General features: G+C 39.9%; 2 protein-coding genes across 3 annotated transcripts; one reads left to right on the top strand and one right to left on the bottom strand.

Annotated features, from left to right (window-relative positions):
• The first annotated feature begins 1,253 nt into the window (after positions 1-1,253).
• POMP (proteasome maturation protein) lies at positions 1,254-12,309 on the top strand. The gene is made up of 6 exons (XM_083854742.1): positions 1,254-1,315; positions 2,672-2,769; positions 3,522-3,582; positions 4,962-5,063; positions 6,751-6,844; positions 8,541-12,309. The coding sequence occupies exons 1-6, from the start codon at positions 1,313-1,315 to the stop codon at positions 8,606-8,608; spliced, it is 426 nt and encodes a 141-aa protein (XP_083710868.1). The 5' UTR covers positions 1,254-1,312; the 3' UTR covers positions 8,609-12,309.
• SLC46A3 (solute carrier family 46 member 3) lies at positions 11,392-23,863 on the bottom strand. Of its 2 annotated transcripts, none has more exons than XM_083854740.1 (5): positions 23,518-23,863; positions 17,576-18,445; positions 17,079-17,162; positions 15,490-15,646; positions 11,392-13,890 (listed from the first exon to the last, which is right to left on the bottom strand). In XM_083854740.1, exons 1-5 carry the CDS (start codon positions 23,711-23,713, stop codon positions 13,803-13,805), a joined length of 1,395 nt encoding a protein of 464 aa, XP_083710866.1. In that variant the 5' UTR covers positions 23,714-23,863; the 3' UTR covers positions 11,392-13,802. The 2 variants fall into 2 exon arrangements, with proteins under 2 accessions (XP_083710866.1, XP_083710867.1); XM_083854741.1 differs by lacking the exon at positions 23,518-23,863 and adding an exon at positions 21,149-23,506 and having other exon boundaries at positions 17,576-18,449.
• Positions 23,864-23,875: the final 12 nt, after the last annotated feature.

Here is a 23,875-nt window from a genome sequence, read left to right as displayed (position 1 = left end):
GTCCTCCATTCTCATTCTTTTGAAGTTTTTGCTTTAAACCTAAGACTTAAATACAAAGGGCCAGAACTTGAGTTGAGAATGTGAGGGGTGGGGGGGTGGGGGTTTAAAAGGTGTACACATTTTGCCTAAGAAAGAAAAACTGAATATAAAGTCTACTGATTTTTCATTTTTTTTTTTTTTTTACAAATCTGTTTTTTTTTTTACAAAAACATATATAAAATTCCTGCTTAAATATTGCCTCTGTGTCTATGTGTGTGCGTGTGTAAGGGAGAGAGATAGCGTTTAATGGCCACATACAAAATTTACAAAACCAGGTCAATTTCGGTTAGTGAGGGCAACCCAAATTAAAACGTTAAAGGGTTGAATGAGCTACATATCTCAGAAGAAAATATATAAAATAAATATCCCAGATACACATGTAGAGCTATGCATTGAAATATATGGAAAACTCTCTGGAAGCAAGCCTGGTTTTCACCACCTCAGGCTGTCAGCACTGTGATGCTTTTGGAGTCACCCAAGCAGTTTTTGTGGCCTGACAGGATGGGTTTGGCCGAGAAAAGCTCCCCACACCAGACACCACACGCATGGCTGCCGGGTCTGCTATGGGAAGGTGTTAAACTTCAGCTCCTGCTTGGGGCCACGGTGCCACTGAGACAGCCGGCTTTTGCTGGCATGTGAGAACGAGCTGTAGTTTTAGCCTGGAAAAGAAGAGGCTCAGGGGTGACTTTATTGCTCTCTAACGCTGCCTGAAAGGAGGGTGCAGCCAGGTGGGCTCAGCCTCTTCGCCCACATGAAGAGCCACAGGACAAGGGGAAATGGTCTCGAGTTTTGTCGGGAGAGGTTTAAGTTGGACATGAGGAGGAATTTCTTCACAGGAAGGGTGATTTAACATTGGAACGGGCTGTCCAAGGAGGTGGTGGAGTCACCGTCTCCGGAGGTGTTTAGGGGAGGACTGGATGTGGCACTGAGCGCCATGGCGTCCTTGACATGGCAATGTGCGGTCACAGGTTGGACTTGCTGGTCTCATGGGTCTTTTCCAACCTAACTAATCCTGTGCTCCTGTGAACAGCGCCTTCAGCCCTGCCAGTAAGGAAGCCGTGACCACAGGCAGCACTGGCCGGAACACGGCCCCCGAATCTCGCACACCACCCTGTGCGTGGCCGGGCATCCGCCACCATCGGCCACCGCCCGCCGCCGCCCCTCAGCGGCCCCCGCGGCCCCGCCCCTCACGCCGTGACGCACGCGGGGCGGGGCGGGGCGGAAGTGAGCGGGCGGTGGCGGCGGAAGTGGCTGCGCGCGTCGGGGGCTCAAGATGGTGAGTGCGGCGGCAGCGGCGGCGCCGGGCGGGCGGGGGTGTCCTTGTGCCCGACCGCACCGAGCTGGACCCAACCGGACCTCCCGCCCCGCCAGCTCCCCCTCCCCTCACCCTCTCGGTGTCCGCGGGGACGGCGGGGCGGTGCTGAGTCACGGGGGTCCGGCGCGGCCATGGCGGGCTCCCTCATGGGCGCGGGGGGCCGGGAGGCGCGAAGGGCGTGGGGCGGCTGTGGTTAAAGTCCTTCCCTGGCAGCGGGGCGGGGCGGGGAGCCCCGGCGGTCCCCAACCTCCCGCAGCGCAGCTCCCGGGGAGGGGGGTCTCGCCTCGGCCCTCCGTGGTGGGCACTGCCTCAGACGGGCCGGGCGCCGATGTGACTCGAGAGTGTTGCTTTTGGGGAGTGTTTCGTGGTTTTCTCCCTGAGTTTAACTTTGGTCTCTCTTGTCACGACCCCCAGGTACCGTATGTCTTTAATGCTTTCATTTACAGCGGTCTCACAAAGGTCTGGGCAGTGCTGAGTGTGTGAATTGGTAGATGCTTTATGTGCGTGTGACAACAGGCACGTTAGGACTGTCTTACAGCTCTTGTGTCACTGAGAGCTCACATGTTGGTACTGTAGCTGTAAGCATGAGTCTTCTGTTGGATCTGACAGTGCTGCTCATCACTCGCCTTCCAGAGATTATTGCTGTCACCTTCTGCTGTTTTTTAAACATTGCCCTATTGGTGGAGCAATTTTTATGAAAAATCCTAAAATCACTTCAGTAAATTCGGGTAGGTTAGAGTGAAATTAGTGGCCTAGGTTTCTAAATAAGCAGTACTTAATAAATCTGTGGACTTCTGGTAATCCACTACAAGTTACTGTTTTCATTTGTTCTTTCAGTTTAACTGGCAGACTAGGCTGCTCGAGTACACCTTGTCCTCCTTATGGCGGCCTCAAATCATTGCAAAATTTGATCTTGAGTCAGTATTGCAGTAAATGAAGGAATGCTCCTTTCTGTCCTGTCAGCTGTCAGGACTTGCCTCTTTCCTTTCCATCCCTGCAGCCCAGGGTGGGAACAACCAGGGAGTATATTGTGAGTTTAACTTGATCTGGGTCATTCAGATCCAAAAATGTTGTCAGTACCTTTAGTTTTTATCAGACTCTCTGAAAGAATTCTACATTAGTGTAGGGTTTATGGTTTTGGGTGTTTGTGTGTGTTTCTGTTTTGCCTCTATTTTAGAGACATGAATTCTGGGGCTTGTCCAGGAGTACTTTAAGGAGTCTTTGAGCACTTCCTTTCATTTGGCCTAATGGCCCATACAAAAGTGGTCTGATTCTGTTGAAGTAATCCTCTTTTTCTTTTTTTCTTTTTGTTTCCAGAATTCCAGAGGCACTGCTTCTCTGTTGAAGGATAGTATCTCATTTACAGAAGTTTCAGCTGCAGGGCTATTTGAAGGTCATGATCTTCTGCGCAGAGGGTATGATTTATTTGTGCTTGCTGAATTGTGTTTTAGACATTGTTGAGCTTCAGTAAATGTTAAATGTTGGCTTTTTACGGAAGTTTCTTGCAGGTATGTTACAAACAGGTGTCTACCTCCGTGATACTGTTCTTTAGGAAAGAAACAGCAAAGTATTGTTAATTGTGAAATACCTGATAGTTTTAATATACATTTATATAAGTGTGCCATAACACTGTGGGAAATGGTTAATTTCAGCATTGGGACTAACCCCAATAGTAATATAATAAAAATAGTTTGGAGTTTGCCATTTTTACATGAGTGTGAAACTTAAGTCTCTGTCTTGGATAATGAATGCAAAATAAATTCGTGGAGTTTAAAATTCCATACACCTGGCACTGGGGGAAGGTGTGTACACATTGCAAAAGCTTGGAGACTTCAAAATAAGATACAGCGTAGCTTGGATATAATTAGGTCTGTAATGGTTTCATTTATTAGTATTTTCATCTCTTTCTGAAAGGAATCAAGAGAGAAAAACACATTCTGTTTTGTCAAGCATAAAGGATGTTTGAAACTCTTTCTTCTGGTAGTGCTGTAGTTAGAGGTTTGACTTGCTGCTTCACTATTAGTCCTTTTTTTCCTGTAGTTTAGATGTTGCTAGTTGTGTGTCTCTGTGGGCTGGTGTTTGTATCTGAGATTACTTTTGGAATGCAACTTAAAAAACCATATCCCAATTAATTTGAAGTTAATGCCTTTTCTACTTGTTCTTCTAGCTTTACAAGTGTGAAGAATGAATTGGTGCCCAGCCACCCACTGGAGCTGACAGAAAAGAATGTAAGCATAAAATCAAATGTAGCCATCTTCACTCTTTTCTAATTATGAAGTTTAAATTAACAGTGTGGTTATCTGGACTGCTTTGTGCAGTAGCAGGTAATGAGCAGGGTCTTTAACAGAACGAAAGCGTTCAACAATAATAACATTTTATTTTACAAAGAACGTTGTCAGCAAGTCTGTTTTAATATTAATCTTTTACTTGTATTTCTCTCCACTTCAAATGTGTAAGCAGGGACTTGTGTGGTCAGGTTTAGTCATCTGAGAGTGTGTATGCAGCTGCCATGGGTAGGCCAGGGCACACCTGTCACCTCCTGAAGGCTGATCCTCCCTTTTTGTCTGTAGATTTACCATCTGTCTTCATTTTCAGACTTTCAGCCTGTGAACATACACATATTCTTCCATAAATTGCTGGATCCCACCTAGGCATTTTACACCTACAGTTTGTCATAAGTGTTTTTACAATCTTATCTGGCTCAGTCATCGCTCACGGACCATTACAGGTGGTGTGGGGAAGGAAGAGGGAGGCCAGACCCGCTGGCTGAACTGAATGTCTCTGGTGCCTGTTGTGTCAGTGCAGAAGATAGGATGTATCAAACTGTCCTGAAGCAAAGATATTATTTTGATAGAATGTTCCAAATTGCTAAGTTAAACGGCAGGACAAGGTCTGACTGTAATGTCTAATATATTCTTATTTTAGTCAGTGTTTTGTTGTCTTGCATTAAAAGGATGATGTTAAATTTCTGAGCTTATTTATAAATAATACAAATGTTTCAAAGCTATTTGTTGATTGAATTTTTAAAATGATTGCTGTAACAACTCTGTTCTTGCCATACAAAACCTGCATAATTAAAAGATGTCTTACTGGTAAGTTTGAGAAAGTAAGTTGGGAAAAATACGAGTTTTCATTGCTTTTCACAATCATAAGGAGTGTAAGTGGTGCTCTGTTTTGCTGCTTGATCAGAAAAGAAGTACATCAAGTGTTTTCAAGTAGTCTTCAAGACTAACTAAGGACATTGAATTGGCTTTTGTGATCTTAAAACCGGACTTAGCTTCCTATTCATCCAGAAAATATTGTAGTACAGTAGTGCAAAATTATACCACTTGGTGGTGTTATATCTCCTGATTATCTAAAATGACAAAATTTCTGCTACTAATTTGGAATAAAATCCAGCAAAAAACCCCCAATTTCAGCTTCATAGAACAAATCTTACTGCATCACTCTCTTTCCTGTACTCTTGATACATGTTTGATGGTATCACTGAATTTTTACGTACAAACTTAGTAAGCAGGTTCTTTTAAGTAGGTTGTCATAAATTTCTTCTATGGCTGTACTTTAAAGTAACTTTTTCTAAAATAAAAATCAATACTGTTTGTGACAGTTCCAGTTAAATCAAGATAAAACAAACTTTGCCACTCTGAGAAACATCCAAGGAATCCATGCACCTTTAAAGCTGCAGATGGAATTCAGAGCAGTGAAACAGGTAGGCATTTTTATCTAACTGGTATAACTTAAGGCATTTGAAAAAATGTTTATCTTGAAAGATGCTTTCAGAGACATATCTTTCTTTGTTGAGATACCTTATGTTTCCAAAAGAAATTAATTGACTGTTAAAATTCTGCTGTTAAAAACAATGAACCAAACAGTGCAATTACTAGTTTTAAGGACAGTCAACATGCTAAAGCCTTTTAGCTGCTGTTCTGTTATTGGTTATTTGATGAAGTGGTAACTGCTCTAGATTTGCTGTGGAATAGCTTCCTGTAAGCCTTCAGAGAAAAGCAGGAGGAATTGAGTATTAATTCCTAAAATTAATACTGTCCCCTGTGGAGTGTGTGACCTTCACAGGAAGGAGTCTCTGCAGCTGTAGGGAAAAGAGACTGAGGGGTCTGAAGGTAGTGATTTGGGAGTAGGTGTAGAGGTAATGTGAAACCTGCAACAGAGAGTTTGCTGTGTGCTTATTGTTCCTCAGCCTTTGTTGTAAGATCAAGGGAGGTCTACAGAGAGTTAAGTTCAAAGGTTTTAACTCTTAATTGGGAAGCTGAGTCTGTCTCCTTTTCCTTCTTTTCTCCTAGGATTGAGGGTAGCTGAAGAAAGGGAAACATAGAAAGCTCATTGGTCCTAGTAAACTTTTTTGTCTTCTTGAAGGTTGTCAAGCTACTGAGAGTAGGTTTCCAAGTGAGTTAGAGCAATTTTGTTCTCTGTTTGAGTGATGAGGTGGCTACTAAACCATAGTGAACTGCGTAAAGCTTGGCAGAAGTTACTGGTCCTGAAGATGTGAAAGTCAGGATGGGAGATGCAAAAGCATCCCGTGGTCTCAGCTGTGCTGTCTTGAGGAATCTTTTTCCTAACTAACTCCTAACTCAGCACATTGCAGAGAATGAGGGAGGTGGGGATATCCTGTTAGTCTGTCTCCAGAGGTGCTTTTGGGAGATGGGTGTGGGAAATACGGTGATCTGAAGGTTTTTCACTTCCGGATTCATGTTGGGTATAAAAGTTTTCTTGTGGTTTAACTGTTGTACCTCTAGTAGTAGTGAATGAATTCTCAGAATGTTTATGCTCTGAAATTTATGTGTGCCACTTGAAATGTTTTTGGAAATCTTGTGAGTGAAGGGTACAGAAGACTGTTGAAAGTAACTGGGAGTGGACTTGAAGCTTAAGATTGGTTGGGATTGGAGACATGATTTAGATTAATTAAAAGGAGGATTATGTTTGACTGTGAAAGTCAATATAGGGCTTTCACTTGCATTCCTGACCTGTGTCAGAGATGTAGGGGGATTAGAAGGTAGTTTCCAAACTACAAAATACATCAGTTGCTCAGTACAGACCTCAGAGTGTGGAGGTTTGCAGTGAACCTCCCCAGCTTTACATGAGAGGAGCTTTACAGAGGAGGCAGGAAGTACTTGGTTATTTTTCAAAGTGCAGTATTTGCTGTACTACCTAGACCCTAGTGAAAACTAAAAACCTATTAGAAAGCTGTTCTTTTCAAACAGATAACCAGAAGAAGATGGTGGTGTTTGTGTGTCTGTGTGTGCCAGTAGTTCTCTTATTCCAGCGTTGTTTTTTCTGCCTGTTGACTTTTCTCAGTTACTTCAGACTGAGAAATCCAAATATGAACCCTTTCTATTTCAGACTTGTAGAAACTTGAACTCTTGCTTGAACTCTTTTTACAGGTCCAGCGTCTACCATTTCTTCACAGCTCAAACATGGCAATGGATATTTTGAGGGGAAATGATGAATCCATTGGTTTTGAGGATATCCTTAATGGTAAATACATTTTGGCTTTAATGTTATGGAAATGTTTAAAGGTAAAATATGGGAGCTATGAAGTTCTTTGCCTATGCTGAACAAGAGAATTAAACTCCCAAAATACAAAGAACAAAATTAAATCCTAAAAGCAAAGAAGAACTGGGGAAGGAGAAATAAATGTAATTTAGCTGTAAATTATGTGGAAATTACTCTGAAATATTGAGCAAGACAGTATTTGCTTGTAGGCTGGATTTCTCAAGGAGTAGATTATGCACATAGGTTGTATGCCTCTTTCTTCAGGAGCTTTTAAAGTACTTGTGCAGATTTTGTCAAGCAGAGGTTACAAAGTTTTTTAATTTCTGTAATTAAGAAGAAATGTTAGAGAAGAGGTACAGAACTAATGAAACAGATACTTAGCAGGGGAAAGGCTCCTTCAAATGAACTCAACAGGCTGCAGTTGTGTGGTAGCCTGCTGACTGTTAGTATGTGTGGAATAGAATAAACCTGGCAAAATGGCATTTGAACAAATTATTTCTACCTGGTACTTAAGGGCATGGAAGAAGACAGAGAGTAGCATGGAAGGATGCAAAGAGTGTATCGAAGTGTGATTGGAGAAGGGAAATAGTTGGGGAGATAGGAAGCTGGAAATAATGGAGGAACAAAACTGAATCTAGAGGCATGGTGTAAATCTGGGGTTATTTTCTGAGATGGATATACAGGGACCAAGGGAAGGAATCTTGGGCTGTTGTGGTTCCACAGGGGTAAGGCAATGTCGAACATGTAGAAATTTGGTTATTTATCACTGCTCACAGCAAAGCTGTTAGATTTTATTGTAGAGTACTGAGGAGTGAGTGGGTTACAAGTGTTTTTGGTAAGGCTTAATTTATCAGGAAGTGGAGTAGATATTTTTGTTCTCTCTGGAGGAATCAGAGGCATTAATATATCTTATTTATATGGAAGGAAAACATGATCGATGCACCCATAAATAAAAATGTATTTCTTCCAAACAGCTACAACATGTGTTCTGGCCCTGATGGTTGTGGGGTTTTTTTTATTTTTTATTTATTTTTTTAAATTTATTTATTTATTTTATTTAATTTTGTATAGAAAACAAGTTCGTGCTGTCAGTATTGGTCTCTCTTGTGTCCTCTGCACGTTCCTTGGTAGCCTTTGAGTACAGTGGCTAATGTCAACCATACTTTACAGACCAGAGGAAATCTCAGAGATATTTACAGGTGTAGAATTTCTGTGAAACTAGGCAGTTGGGTGGAGATGAGAAACCAGGAGTATGTCCCAGCTAACAGAAGGGAGGACTCTGAACAACTGCTGTGCAGACAAGTTGTGCTGGAAAGAGGTGTAGGGGAACTAGGGAGAAAAGCTTCAGTCAGACTTGAGTTTTCTCAAACACTAAACTTTTAGTGTAATCCCTTTGAGATTCAGGCAGTTGGAGTCTGTGCTTATGCAGAACTGGTTGGTTTTACTTGAAATGTGTAAGTGTCCTTATGACGAGTTGTTCCACAATATATTTGTTTGTTCTCTGATCAGTGCTTTGGATAGAGGTTTCTGAGTTACAGATCTGCCTCTGCAACCCTGTCAGAAATCAGTCAAGTAACTGTTGTACTAAGCATTATAATGAAAAGAGACGTTCACCTTTATTGTTGTTGGTCTTTGTAGCTTGGTAAAGGCCTCATGCTGTCAACTTTTCTTTTTCCAGATCCTTCCCAGAGTGAGATTATGGGGGAACCACACATGATGATGGAGCACAAGCTTGGTTTATTGTAACAAGATATACTTCACAAAAATGTTTTGTGTGTGTCTTTCTAGCGCAGATCTAAGTACATGGTACTAAGTTGACACTCACAGTGTTAAGCAGACCTAGTTATCACTTGCCTTCCTTAATGAAAAGGCACATTAAATGTTTAAAGTCTATAAATTGTTTTGTGCTTGTTATCAATCATACAAATGTCCTGTAACTAGGTGGTTTAAATAATGCCTTTTCATAAACTGCTCAGGACAATAGCTTCTTAAATATGGAAATGCTATATATGTATGCAAGAAATTCAAAAATACCCAGGCATTTTAAAACTGACTACTGTGGTAAATGCATTTAATGGGGGAAGAGGAAGGTATTTTCCGTTGCATAACTCTTTGTTCATGAAAATTTCCATACACTTTTTAAACTATTGAATAAAAGTTTGCTATAAATGCTGTTGCGTTCCAAAATATATTTAATCCTAAATCAAGAATCTTTTATCCTTGACCCAGCGTTGTCCTTTTTATTGCAATATTTTTAAAGGTGTTTAACTTTGGCATTGCCAGTTACATACATTGTATCCCTCTTTTCACAGCTATTTATGAGTGAGCTGTTAAGCTTTTGTGTAGAATTGGAAATATTACTGGAAGAATAGGGTTAAAGGTCTAGATTTTTTCATGTGTGTGCTTGAGAGGGTATTGTGGTTTCTGAAAGTAGAAGCAAGTTCCACTTGGGGAATAAAGAGATAATTTAAAATTTGTTTGAACATAATCCAAAAGCACACTCCCAGGTCAAGGTATTTCAGTATAAGGAAAGAATGCAGAATTATGAAAGTACCTAATAAAGCTGCTGCAGTAAGAACATGAAGATATGGTGGCACAAATACAGAAATAATTATTTGTGGGTTTACAAAAATCAGGTCTTAATTAAGGAAGAATGAGAGATTTATACTTAAATACACCTTTCAAAGGAGTAGGCCACTGGAAGGGTTTTTGCATGCCTAAGTGGTTTTATTTATTAAATTCAGGCTTGTAACAACTATTTCTGCTGTCATACGTGTTTATATGTTGTATCAATCCTGCAAGACAGCTAATACAATGTCGCATATCAGAAAGTCTGTGATTCAAAAAATTATCTATTGTCAGATATTAAGAACTTGACACAGAATTTATAAAACAGGAACTGTCTTTATTCAGCAGGTTTTAATGACTTGGTTAAATGTAATTAGTATTCTGTTGTAGATAATTTTAACAGGAATGTTGCTATAAACCTCTTTTCACAACCGCAAATATCCCTTGTGCTTTTCAGAGGGCTTATAGTTACTACAAATTCCCTGTGTGGGCCAAAGCCTCTAGCTTCTGTCCTGTAAATTTTATAGTGCTTTTATGTACAAAACATTGCAGCATTTTGGACACATTAAGATGATAGTATGACTCACTTTAGTGGTGGTCTTATTTGGTTTTATATTTAAACTTGTTTCATTTAAGGAGTGAAGCTTCTAAAATTTTATTTCACTTGAGACTTGTAGAGATTAGAGACTTGTCTATGCAGTACAAGCTGTTAAATTTGTTGGAGGTTTTTTCCTTAGAGACGTTAAGCAGAGGACCAATAAATTGAATATGCAAGTCTAGACCTACTCACATTTTTGTTTTCTACAGCTGTCCGTGTCCTTCTGTGAGCTGGTAGTCTTTTTTAAATATCAGAGTTGGCTGCTGTTTTGTGATTGACAAGTTCCTCTGCAGCTTTGTGGAAAGCAAAACTAAACTGTTGTTTATAAAGCAAGCTTGAGGTTCAGTAGTTTTTGTACTGCTCCAGGCTCAGGCCAGAAGAGCTGAGGGATTACATTTTCAGGTCTGGGACAAGTTAAAGGTGCTGGCATGGATTTTTAGGATGTCTGCCATCTTACCAGCACTGTTCAAGAACAAAGGGAGCCATCCAACCATCAGACACAGTTACTGGTACCTTACAGCTCCCACTTCAGTGTATTGAGCTGGTTGGCTTTTCCCAGTGTTGGCTGAAAGATAAATGCTGTTGCATCTGAGCAAAACTACATTAAGACAAGTAATTTACTAAAGTTTCTCATTTGTGCAGTGTAAAACCAGAAGCAGATTAGTGTACTTTGTAATAACCTTGGGTGAGATCAAGCCATATTCAGAGCCAGGAAATAGCATTGTTCATTATGTCTGTAAGGAAGCTAATCCTAGAGGTTAGCCAGGCTGGAAAGCAAGTAGTATGTATAAGAGGCCTGTGTGAGAATTTATGCTCTTAGTAGAGAAATGGGAGTCAAGCAGGACTGAGGCAAAAAGCTTTTGAGGTAAAAAGGAAGGGTTTTGTTTTCTATGTGCTGCAGGCAGCTGGGCTTCCTGCCTCAGCCCATTCTTCCCATTTTGTACAAGCCTCCTTCTGTAAAGCAGGTGCTGCACAGAGCAGCAGCTAAGTGGGGTGTGCTGGGCACTGGAGTTGGGACAGATCTGGCCTGGGTAAGGGGAGGAAGGCACTTCCAGCTCTGCTGCTCTGGCAGGTGCAACACAAGCCCCCACCCTGACTTCCTGCAGGCAGCAGTGCTGTCCCTACTCTGCAGCTCCCCACCTCCTCATGGTGCTGATGTTCTTGGCAGCATCCTTTCCTCCCCCCAGGCACAGGAGGGAAACAAAAGCACATCTTCCTCTCTGCTGTTTGTTTGTTATGACCATAAAAAATGGATGGTACCATAGTGCTGCTCCTGTTTACACCAACTATCCTCTATCAGTCATACCACTGGCCATTTGTCAAAACAAAATTTAAAAGCACAAGAACTACACATGCAACAGAATTTAAAAAACCAAGCTTTATTATTATGTCAAAATAATTTGTATTTATACACAAATAAAGAAATTATTATACACTTAAAAGATTTTGCTTTAATAATCTGATCCATATTAGTACTTGGTTCCTCAGCTTGTACCATGTGAGGCATTTTAAAAACACAGTTCATATCCTCCATGTGTTTTGACCTAAATTTATAGCTAGTTCTAAATGCTCCATCTACCAGAAATACTTTGCTAACAGCAAGTACTTAGTGCAGTTAAATCATAACAAAGCCATTCCTGAAGTGTACGTGCTTGTCCTCAGTTGGACTGACAGCACCACTGTGGAAGTGGCTCCCTTTATTGAGAGCTGAGTGCTACAAGAGGTGTGCATTGAAGAAAAGCAAGTGAAGGTACCCACCCCTTCTGCATTTCCTTTTTATTTCCAGGCAGTTTTGTGTGAAATAGTTAATTTCAAAAAGCCTTACATAACTGCATAATGAAGAGGCGAGGAAGACAATGTAATGTTTGTGCTAAAATCCTTTACATCAGTGTTTTCTTAATCTCTCCACAAGTCCTCATTATGTTTTGGACCCACTGGTTATTGTAGAACTCAGCTCATGTTTCCAACAAGTTGGCAGTAGCTTGGGCACCTCAGAGGCATTAAGCAGTTTTATTTTCTGGCTCTTGTCTAAACTCCTGAGAGAAAGCTAATGATCTTTAATTGCCAACATCAGTCTTGGGAGTTTGGGACAGAAGTGTAAGAACTGGCTAGAGGTGTTAGCACATTCCCTCTGGGTTGGATAAATGGCCCTGTTTTCACCTGTGACGAGCAGATAATGGTCTCCTGGATATTGTAAGCTCTCCCTTTAACTTATTTGAACCTTATTCCAGGCTTCTCTGTGATCATGATACATAACTTGGAAAGAGTGAAATCGTTCAGTTATAAAGGATGTATAAAAGTATCATCATGATTTGGTATTACTGATTTTGGTGGAGTACCACTGAGAAGTTCTGCAGGAGTCTGTTCAGAGGATGAGTATCAGTGGCTCTAAGCAGCTCATCAGTTACACAGCACATGCTATGTCTGCAATTTTATCCTATGACTTCACGCATGTGAAGTCATTGTAGTTGCTTTCCTAGAGGTTTAATTCTCTAAATGGCAACCACTTTACATTGTTTTGCTTTTTTTACCTAATCTGTTTTGGGGGAAAGGAGTCACACACAATCTTGAGAGATCAGAACAGTATTGGCTGTCAAACTCTTAACAAAACCAACAGATGGGAGTGGTCCTTAACATGGTGTTATAGTCACACTTCTGCTGTGCTGTGCATTCCAGAGTCTAATACTCAGGATAATTTCTGGTTAAAGATCTTAAGGGAAAAGGTGAGGAGTCAGTGCTGAAACTGATTCCTAGGTTTGGCAGTCTCACCAGTTTATACTGGGGCCCTGGGCATATCACTTGTCCTCTCTGTTAATTTCTCTTTATGCAACGGAGAGGATAGTATCTATTATGGAAGGATGTTTTGAATAGCATTTGTAAAGTGCTTTGAAGATTAGAAGTGCTGTTCAAGTGCTCATAAATTATGCTGCATTAGTTGCAAGATGATGAGATTCGTGATTCTGATTTCATCACTTCATTTCAGGGTTGTTAAAAAAATAAAGATCAACAGATAAGAAATGCTATCACAGCTTTTCACTAAAAGAAACATTTAAGCCAAGTAACTGGAAAACAAGAAATATCTCTGGGACAAAACAGAGATGTCTGTATGCAGTCCTTAATATATGGAAAATGATAAATGTGCAATATGGCCTCTGCAAAATGTAGGTTTAGGCTGAACTTCACACTCTGCAAGATGGAAATTTTCTGACAGTTGTGTGTGAAAATCCATTTCAAGAACTAAGTCACAGGCAAGGTCTACACATCTTATGTTAAACTTACACAAACACCCCGCTAGCTGCAGAAGAGAGCAAGTGTACTTACTGCAGGTGTAAGTACTGCCTCCAGTTTGCTTTCTGAAAAAGCCTGGTTTTTAGTTTAGTAATTTTAGACAGTTTGGGGGCTTCGCTATTAAGACAGGCCTTTCAAGATGTACACAGTGGACCACATCCTCAGCTGGCACAAGCTGCTTTGGCTTCAGCAGAATTGCCAGTGTCCTCCTTGAGAAAGGGTAAGTGGAAAAAGTATCATCCTACCATATTTTTTCCTTCACGTTGAAGCAGCATTAATCTCAATTGCCAGCCTATTTCCATAGTTAAGAGCTAGTTTTAGTCAAGTGCTAAAAAGAGACTGGGTATTGAGTGGTACCAATTTAGTGCTTATTGCTGCAGGACCACTTGGAGATTGTGTTGTGTTATCTCTGTGGTTTCTGTGTGACATAACGATCTCTGCCACTGCATGTCAGATCAGAAATCCCAGGTATGTGGATCCTTTTGTTCAACTATCAGCACTCTCTATGCTGGATACTTCTTCAGGTACCAGCAGAGCCAAGTCCTCCCCATTCCAGCTTGTGCACAGAAGCCAGCTGTAAGACAGAGATAAGGCAGGTACCTTTAGCTGAGATAGTTGAGTACAGCATGCTGATTCAGCACCAACAAACACAGGATAGCTCTGTGAGCCATCCTCTGTGGCACAAAGCTGGTGATGTGTCTTAGGTAACAAAAGCAATGACACTATTTGCCCTAATTACACAAGTCAGACAATATCATTGCTGCTGCCTTTGAGCACAGTACTAAACGACTCTGCCTGTTTCAGACTGGAGCTAACCTTTCTGCTATCCAATTGTAACACTACATGACACTTTAAAAAGAAAGGTGCAGAGAAAGAGTATTCAAAGAGTCAGATATCTGAAACTAGTAACAGAAGGTAAAGAAAAATAACTTTCAGAAAATTATGGTGATGTACTGCAGTACTGATTGCAAGATGGACTGATGGTAAATATCTGTTACCTTTTCTGCAGTAGAGTTTGTTTTCTTAATGGACCATTTCTCTACTTACACTGAACTAAAGATAATATTTACTAGAACAAGTATTTACTGTGCCTTTGTTAATATAACTGAATTTCTCAAATATTTTATTACTTTACTGGAAAGTATTCTACTCACACACACAAGACCCCTTTGCTTCAATTCCCTCAGGTCTAAGACACATCACTACCTTAAATTACCATTAGTGTAGCTTCTCTGTAAAGACTGGATAAAGAATTATACTGAAGCAGTAATAGACTTGAAATTATGTGGAATGTTCTAACTCTACAGTGCCTATTTACATCTTAAAGTGCAGCTGATGCAGAGATAAAAGGGGACTGAGATGAAGTCTAAGTATTAGGAAAAAATACACAAGTCTCCAGCCAGAACCCCACCCTTTTAAGAAAAACATATTTTCCCCCAACTGTGAATCTATCTAATGAGAAGGGATTCTTCTGCCATTTAGATTTTTGTTTCAGCATCCTAAAAAGAAGTAATTTATACTGGAAATAATGTAAACTCATCTTTGCTTTATGTGAACTCATGAATGGTCTTTCACTGTCTGTATTACTACATGGTCACTAGATATGATTAGATACAACTGCTGTAAAGGCCTATTTTTAAAAAATGTTTAGAGGTTTATTCTTTTGGACTTTAAAATCTTTTACAGATTTTAATGGCACTGGGTCACAAGGTACTCATGACCAAAGACCAGGACAGATAGCTTTCCATTAAACCCAGTGGGTAACTGTCATGTTTATAACCCTCATTAGCATCTAGAGGAGCTCAGATTGCAAAATTAAACTCATGCCTTTCACATGATCTGTGGGAAAGGCTTTCCTGGATGAAAGACCACATAAAGGTGTCAAACCAAGGGAAGGCACAAGTGCAGTCAAGGGTATGGTGTATCCCACTGGCAGTACATCCAGGATTAGCTTCAGTTTGGGGGAAATTCACAGCACAGAGCTGAGGGAAGGTAGCTGGATCAGGGAAAAGGTGTGAAGCTAGAGACATTTCAGCAGCAGACAGGATAGGATACTATACTAGCAGATAGGAAGGTTTGAGAACTACCACATTAAACTATTCACCTTCAATTCATGTCAAAATAGACATTACTGGCAAAGGCAGTCAGAAGAACTTTCCTGATCCATACTTACCACAGGACAGACAGTGGAATTAGACAAAGGCCTGCCGATAGGAGGAAGCTAAAGCCTGAAAACCATGCAACAGTAGTTGCATAGAGAATATTAAAAACTGAAATTGACATAGTGCCGGTCAGAACTTCTAAACAGGCAATACAAGCAAACACAGCACCTGCCAAAAATAAATGGGCAAATTACAAACAAAACAAAACAAAATCTCTTCAAAGTACTGAAGTTTTTAAACATGGTTCAAAAGATACATCTGTTGACAGTATTTTTGCAAGTATTCAAGTTACGAGCACTAGAGGATCATACTTTGCTAAGACACTTTTAAGTGTCTTCTGTGGCAACTCCTACAAAATGCTAGTTCTTCTAAATGAACAAGAAAGACAACAAATAAACAACACATTTTGTTGATGGAAACTCATGTTTTTCTCTACTATTATTCTGTCACCATGCCTACTTTCCTGCATTTTAACCTGTTCATCCTCACTATCTGTGTTGTGCACATCTCCATCCTTTACCCCTTCCAGTTCTTCATTCCTACTTTTCCCTTTCTTGTTTCTTTCTTCTCTAATCTTCATTCTTATATGTGGAAAAGACTGATTCATCAAGGAGTGCTGGTTCAGCTTAAAACTGCACTCTCATTTTTGGAAAGAAACAAACAACATTTTCTGGACTGAACTACCCTTTGGGATGGCAGTCTATCCCATCAGTGTCCTGTTGAATACATTTTCCCAAGTTGCATTCATAGTCACAGGACCATAACCAAAATCACACTAGGTAAGCAGAAAAGCATAACAAGAGGCAACTTGATTCCTGCATCAGACTACTCAAGTAGCCAAAGACCTGAAGAATGCCAAGAAACTCAATACCAGAGGTGTATTTTAGCACTGCTAGTACAAAGAGATCTTTGTTTTAGTGTATGAAGATTAACCTTTTAAAAAATAAAACAACTCAGGAAAATATTTCTATAAAGCATGTATTTCCCAAAATCTAGAAAATACACACTTCCCCAATGCAAAATATGGGTATTAGAGCCATATTTTGAGGCCTGACATGCTTTCTTCTGTGTTCCATAAGGAAAGGACTTTGAGAAGTATTATGTTACATTTCTTGGGACATGTTTAGAAGCTACAGGCCTGAAGTTGGGTTCCTGCTCCATAGCTGAGGATTGTTTCCAAGCGCTATGAAGATTGACTACCTACTGCTTACCTTTCTAAATTAGTAAGTAAGAAATTGACTAAAAAACAGAAGCATATCTTTCTCTGCATGCCAAAATCTTGTGAGTGTAGAAGCTCTTGTGAAATCACACTTGTGTAAATCTTGAGCATTCTTCTGCTTCAAGTTCCCCATGGTCTTTAATTTAAGAACAGTATTTTGTTTGAAAGTTGAAACTTGCAGTAGTTTTTAACACAATGTTGTTTATATTAAATTCAGAACCAGAAGTCCTTAATGTCAAGACACAGGCTCATATTATACACAACTTGAAGGAAAAGCAGTCTTAAAATACCAATACAGATCTGTTTGTTTAAAGGTAATCTTTGTGCATCTCTGTTCTGAAGCACCAAATTATTTTATTGTTTAAAAACAATTCTACTTACCCTGTTCACCAGGGAGAACCACTTTTGACAGCATGGATCGGAGAACAGGTATAGGCATAAAGCAGAACAAAGATGGCACTCTCACTGTAAAGCAGCCATGGGACATTGAAGTAATTAAAATCCAGGATTTTACAAATATATTGCAACTGTATTAGTCATATACTTTTGAACACTTAGTTCCCCAAATAGTAAAAGGCAACAGAAAAGTCAGACTAGATGTGCACTGAGGCATAATTACCCAAGAACAGAGAAAATAATAAATCAAATATATTTCTATGGCACTAACCCCAAATCATAAGCAAGTAATTCCATTGTTTCTCCACACAGTTCATATTTTAATCAAATTCTAGATCAGTCTGATCAACCATTTATATTTTACCTCTCTATGACCCCTTCAAGGTGGTATGTGCAATATCCAACACCTGCATTCACTACAGATAACACAACAGTATTTTCATACACATTGTTGACCATGGAACAACTGATGCTGAACTCACCTAAAAACATGAGCAGGGTAGTTTTGGCAAAGGCAGCCATAATCATTCCTCCAATGTAAGAAAACATCCCAATAAAGACAATATAAATGTCTTTGAGACATTTGGAAAATAGGTAAACTCCTAAAAAGCTTGTCAGCGAGACAGAAGTGAATGCAGCTGCTCCATATCCAATGTATACTTCATTCCAGCAGAGCGGCTCATCCAGTTCATACAGTGTAAAAAGTGAACTCCCACCCAGCAGAGTAAACAAATAAGTCATAAATGTAAAAAGTAACACAATTATTAAAATTCTCTTTTTGTAAGGGGCAGTTTTAAAAAGCATGTACACTCCAGAAAATGTCTCCCTAAGAAGTTCTTTCCAGGGTACAGGTGCTTCATGCTGCAACTGAGATACACCTGCAGTATTTTCCAGAAAAAATACAATATAAATGATATTAATGACATGGAGCAGAGATGCTATCACAAATGTCCATGTAAAGCCTAGTTCTCTTAGAAAGTAGCCAGATGACAGTCCTGCCAATCCAGACACAACTCCAAAAATCAAATCCACTACAGCTATTCGTGTTGTTTTCTGCTTCTCATCATGACACTCTTCTGCTATGTAAGCAAAGCCTCCTCCAAGGAAAGTTGCTATACTCCCAAACATTCCAGTAATAAATGCAACTGCAAATAGGATAGAGAGTGGCAAGGAAAAATATGACATTGCAGTGAAGCTAATACCAGAAATCAAAGCTCCCATTGATGGTAAAACTAAAGACCTTTTGTGTCCCTGGCGATCTCCATTAGCTACAATGACAAAGGCAACTATAAGGCTGGGGATGGCCCTAGTTAAGTCCAACTGCATATTAAAAACAGAGGCTTTCTCTTGAACTTCCTGCAAAGAGAAAATAAAAATAATTGTAAATACTATAATACACTTGGAAAAAAAATCTGCATCAATATTATGTGCTTAATTATTACTATGCAATATAATGAATATCACTGTACATGTTTATAGATTATAAATTATACTATTATAAAACATTATACATGCAATGTAGTTTTATAAGATTATATGACATTATGATATACTAAGCTATAATAAAATATTGCATATTCAGACTTTTGTAATTTGATCTTCAGTATTCCTCAAACATTCCCTGGTACATTTTAACCCAAAACTTAATGCTTAAGACACAGTGTTACTAGGGAAGTTTCAATACAGACAAGAGAACAATCCTTTTGAACATACACTTACAAGAGCTGTCAGTATCTTCAACTGCAAGTATCTCATTCAATACAGGGTATGGCAAAAGGGCACTGGGCTATTTTAATACTGCTCAGAAATCAGTAGTAAGCTAGTCATTGATTAAAGAACGCATCCCATGATCCCTCCTCACAGGACATCGTTTTTACTCCCAAATAATTCTACTGAGGGAGTTACAAGAAACAATTCATTGACTAGAACACACTAGGCAAGTAAACAGATCACGATTTGCTCTAACACCCCACTGTACAATCTTACTGCTACTACTACAAACAATAGTAACAACCAAAAATATGAAATACAGCTTTAAATGTTATACTGACTCACAGCTATGTGAATTAATGGATTTTGCAAACACTGCAAAGCTCTGGGTTCAGAAATTGTCCAAATCAGTGATGTCTCTACAGATACACCACAGCAGGTAGTCACATAAAGAACAGCAGCTAACACTGCTAACATAAACTGTAAACACCCACTATGGGGAAAATTTAAGAGTTCTTTTTAACGGAAGTATAAAAATCAAATGTAACTGAAAAACAATCATTTAGAAGAGAATGAATGGCTGCAGAAAAAGGAACTAAAGAGTGTTATGAAGCCAGCTGCTAAAGGACACTCAGCAAGCTGATTCAGATCTTGTTTTCAATGTATAGATGCAGACCTGACAGGAGAGCAGCCACAACAGCCCTTTCAAAGACAACCACCTGATCAGACAGAAGAACCACCTGTTCAGACAGCAGTGGAAGAGGAGGCAGCTTCATTCATACAAACCCTTTATACTAGCTAAAATAAAGTTTTAGATGCAGAGAGTAAAGTCTGCTGAAAGTCTTCTTGGAGTTTTCTGAGGTACAACACTGACGTGGGCAGGCATTGTGCTCTTCAATCAGCAACAGGTACAGTTGTGCAAGTCTGCCCACACCCTCCTCAGCCTGTATTCAAGCAATCTATACTCCAGCTTTCAGGCGTCTCCTCTGTAGCTAAAATAATCCTGACTGAGTAGCATCCAAAATTACGAAAACCCCCTAAAACTTACAGGAAAGTACTTTGGGAAATTTTAAAAGCTGCTGAATGCTTTATAAATTAATATTTATATTTATAGGCAGAGACCATGAATTTATAGTTCAATGTCTTCCTTTGCTTACAAGATACCAGGTTTTATTACAAGAGAAAAATTCAACTGATCCTGAGGTTCTCAAGGAAAGCCTTCAAGATCCCCAGCACTCTGAAGTCTTTTGCTCTCTTCCCTTATGGTGTCTCACGGCCTTAGCATTCATGACATCCTGTCCACTGGCCAGCAGTGCTGTCACTCTGGAAGGGTCAAAACCATGAAGGCTGAACAAACTAAGATGGAAAATGTTATTCTGATCTTCAACTCCTCTGCTGCTGACAAAGAGAACTCTGTATAGTTGCAGACTGCTTCTTTACTAGGATTTTGTTCAAAGACATGAGCATCAAACAAATGCTACTACATTAAATATAAAATGTTTAATGTATCATCTGAAACCACATTAACCACATAATAAAATATTATTGCCAGACCACAATGAAGTGTAAAATTGAAAGAATTAAAAAAAACCCCAAACTTTGGTGTCCTTGTTTTGGAAGAAGCTGTGCAACACAAAAAAACATGGCTACACATCCAGGTACCACACGTGACCATGAACTTGCTGAGATAAAAAAAAATTATGTCTACTGAAAAGAAGACTACAGACATAAAAAATCCATTTAGAGTGTAAGGCATGCAACTGCCACTCAATGGTTTTATAAAACCAAAGGAAAAAAATATAGAAAATGACAGGTCAAACCTTCAGCTGCTTTAAAATCACATAACTCCATAAAATAATCAATGGAACTCCATATATTTGAAGACAAAGGTCCATTTTTTTTATCTGCAAATTCACTCTACTCTGAAAAATCCCAGTGGACAGAAATAGATATTAAAATCACCTATTTCAAAATGAAAAGAACAAAAATGAAGAAGCAAGTAACTTACATAAGGATTAAATTAAGAGAGAAGTGCAGCACCTGAGATTGAACAATATAAAGGACACGATAAACTCACAGACTCATAAGATAAAATATTACTGAGTAGCAAGGGGAAATGAATGGACTGGATAATAAATCAGTGGGATGATAAACACTGTTTAATGATTAATAATATAGTTATTTCTGAGATATTCAAAAAGGATTATCCAAGTTGCTGATCAGAGTGCTTCAGTTTATATTCAAATTACCTTTAAACTCACTTTATTATGTCTATTTTTTTTCAAATCGTAAAAAAGAATTTATCTGAATTCTGCAAAGACTAACCATTTTGAACAATATTCTACCTTTAATGTAGTCTCCAAGTGATTTTTGTCTTCAATTTCCTTTTGCATTTTGCTTTGAAATAGGTGAGATTAGTCTAAAGCTTCTTCGTGCTCAGAACATAAGGACTTACACTAAATTAACTGTTAAGAAAAATGTTCTTTTAAACATTAATGCCAAACAGGGCCTTACAGCAAAAGTTACAACATCTATAAACCTAATTCAGTTAGGAAGGTCTTGGAAAATCTGGAACACCTACTTCACACTTGCTCGTGAAAGGGTTTGGAATTAAGTTACTGGATCTACTCTTTGGCCCATACACAGGACTATTACTCGGCACAGAGGCCGATTTGCACCTAAATTAATGCGTGTTTTTGAGCACTGAAATTGTTATGCTGTGGTAACTAGTGTGGTATAAAAATGCAGTGAGGCATCCAGACAAGAGTGTAATTGTTCTAAAGCTCATGCCCTACTGGCAATCACTGAAATGCAGGGAATGGAAATTTGGCAGGAATGGGAAACTAACAAGTTCTGTTGGCCATTATTCAACCGCTGTCTTGAAGGACTCATGTTCTGAATTATCAAATGAACTATAATTTGTAAACAAAAGACCTGTAAAGTGTGAATATGCCATCACATCAGAGATGCTATCAAAACTTCAGCTGAAATTAAGCACTCTGTTTCAGTGTTTTGTGAAAAGAAATATGAAGGCTTATATCTTGAACCATAGGTGATGGCAATTTGAAAATCAAGTTGAATTTGAGGATGTTGCTAAATGCAAAGTAGTATTTGAAATGTAGATTTCTTGATGGGCTCTGCAATTAGAATTGTGTGCTTAGAGAAAATGGCCAGACACAGCATCAAATGGGGAGCTAATACTAAAGAAAACACTTTATGGGAGTAACATACAAGCATTACTCTGACAATAACTGGTAATTACCTCCATGGGTCAGCCCAGAAGTCATGTTGGACCACAATTCTATTGACCTTTTTACCTTCACATTCTTTCTATAAGACCAGCTTCCATCACATGACAAAGAACATACGCCACACTAAAACTCTGAATTATTTCTTTGATCACCTTCACTGGAAGCATGTACCATTAACAATCTCCTTTTATATGTCAAATGAGGCAGATAAACTCAGGCGTTCAGTCTTGCACAAAGGCAGCACGTCAGAGATTGAAATATGGGATGTGAGCAAAAATTTTCAAGTACCACCTTTTCAGCAGTGTAAGGGAATGCCCCAACTTTTCTGCAATTTACATGGTCAGTCATTTACTTTTCTGACCCTACACTGGTTTCACCTTTCACTTTATCCAACCCAACTGCCAGTTGTTGTTGACAAGTATGGTTCTATTGTACCTCTTCTGAAAATATGTTCCCTCTGCTATTCCCACCTTAGGCACAGAAATCATTTGGCCATTGAGTGTGCCAGAGCAGTGTACTGCTTTAGGGGGAAAAAACCCCAAACAACAACATTCAAAAAGCAACAACCCCAAAACAAGATATGAGCTTTCTGTTGAATCAGTGCCCCACTCAAATCCAAACCACAAGCTGTAACTGCAGAACTGCGAGACACAACACATGGGGTGAGAGGGGAAAGGGAAATGGAGAACGACCATCTCTTCTGCTGGCAGCTAACAGGTATCTCTGCTTAAGTATCGCATTAAAACTACACTGGAAGTCCAATGGAAGAGGTATCAGTCAACAGGTAGCTATCCAGCACACTGAACTATGGAAAAGTGCTAAAATGTAACTGACCATGGGATCCTGTCATCCTGACGTCCTTGTATTCCAACAAGGCAGACTAGTACTCTGAATGGTAAACCATCAACTGTATTTGATCACGCAAAGATCAGTTAAATTTTTTTCCACGTGATAAAACCACAAGAATTTCTATTTTGATTTCCCCTGTTCCTCGTTCTTGTAATTCCTCTGAAATACAGGTATTTTAAGCTAGATCCCATTCCTCAGAATTACAGGGCACTTGCTAAACTTCACCTGGTTACAGAGAACAGCAGGAGGCACAGAGACAAGGGGTGACTCAGAAGCACAACACGCACAGTGGCCGTGGGAGGAAGAGCCTCCAGTGGCATGCACGATATTGTCAGCCCAACACGAATTTGGTCCCCAATTCTCTCAGACGATTTTTCAACTCCCGCTAAAATACAAATTTGTCTCAGTATCTTCCTGGAGACAAACCTTTGTCTTTAAAGCACTATCACTACCTACAGCGTGACATTAGAGCGAGGAGCCAGTGAAGTGAGAGCGGGTTACAGAACTACGGCTTTCCGGAGAATTAAACCTCAAGGTTACAAAACAAGGTGTTTTACTGGGGCAGCACCTCCTGGCTGCAAGTTTATTTACAATTATGATTCCTCCCCCGCCACTTGCCTTCTGTTTGACATAAGCCGGGCTGCTGGTGTTCTGCTCGCAGTGACTGACATTGCTGTCGCTGATAAAAGTGGAGTTGTACTCCTGCTCCCACAGCCGCCGGTAGATGAACTGCTGCACCAGCGGCGTCGTCAGCGAAAACGCGAAAATGTAGACGAAAATGACGGGCTCCACGCACAGAACCTTCCTCATCTCTGGGTCCGGGCTTCAAACCCTGCGCCAGAGAACAAACCGCGGGCGCTCAGGGGGTGAAAGCCAAAGAGCCGGGGGGCGCCCGGCAGCCCCACACGCAGGGGGAGGCTCCGCCAGCCCGGGCCCCGCAGGGCTGTCCCCTGAGCACCGGGCCCGTCCCGC

Source organism: Zosterops lateralis, assembly GCF_965231275.1.
Source record: "Zosterops lateralis genome assembly, chromosome: 2".
NCBI classification, from domain to species: Eukaryota; Metazoa; Chordata; class Aves; order Passeriformes; family Zosteropidae; genus Zosterops; species Zosterops lateralis.
The sequence above is the reverse complement of the archived record's forward strand: the minus strand, read 5'-3'. Positions and strand labels throughout refer to the sequence as shown.

Bases quoted from the DNA above. Each gene is read 5' to 3' on its own strand.
- POMP (XM_083854742.1), top strand. The intron at 2,770-3,521 runs GTATGATTTATT...TTGTTCTTCTAG, and splicing joins CATGATCTTCTGCGCAGAGG to CTTTACAAGTGTGAAGAATG. The intron at 6,845-8,540 runs GTAAATACATTT...TTCTTTTTCCAG, and splicing joins TTTTGAGGATATCCTTAATG to ATCCTTCCCAGAGTGAGATT.
- SLC46A3 (XM_083854740.1), bottom strand. From the start codon at position 23,713: ATGAGGAAGGTTCTGTGCGTGGAGCCCGTCATTTTCGTCTACATTTTC. The intron at 18,446-23,517 runs GTGGCGGGGGAG...CTTTGCAGGAAG, and splicing joins TTATGTCAAACAGAAGGCAA to TTCAAGAGAAAGCCTCTGTT. The intron at 13,891-15,489 runs GTAAGTATGGAT...TCTGTCTTACAG, and splicing joins ATTCCACTGTCTGTCCTGTG to CTGGCTTCTGTGCACAAGCT.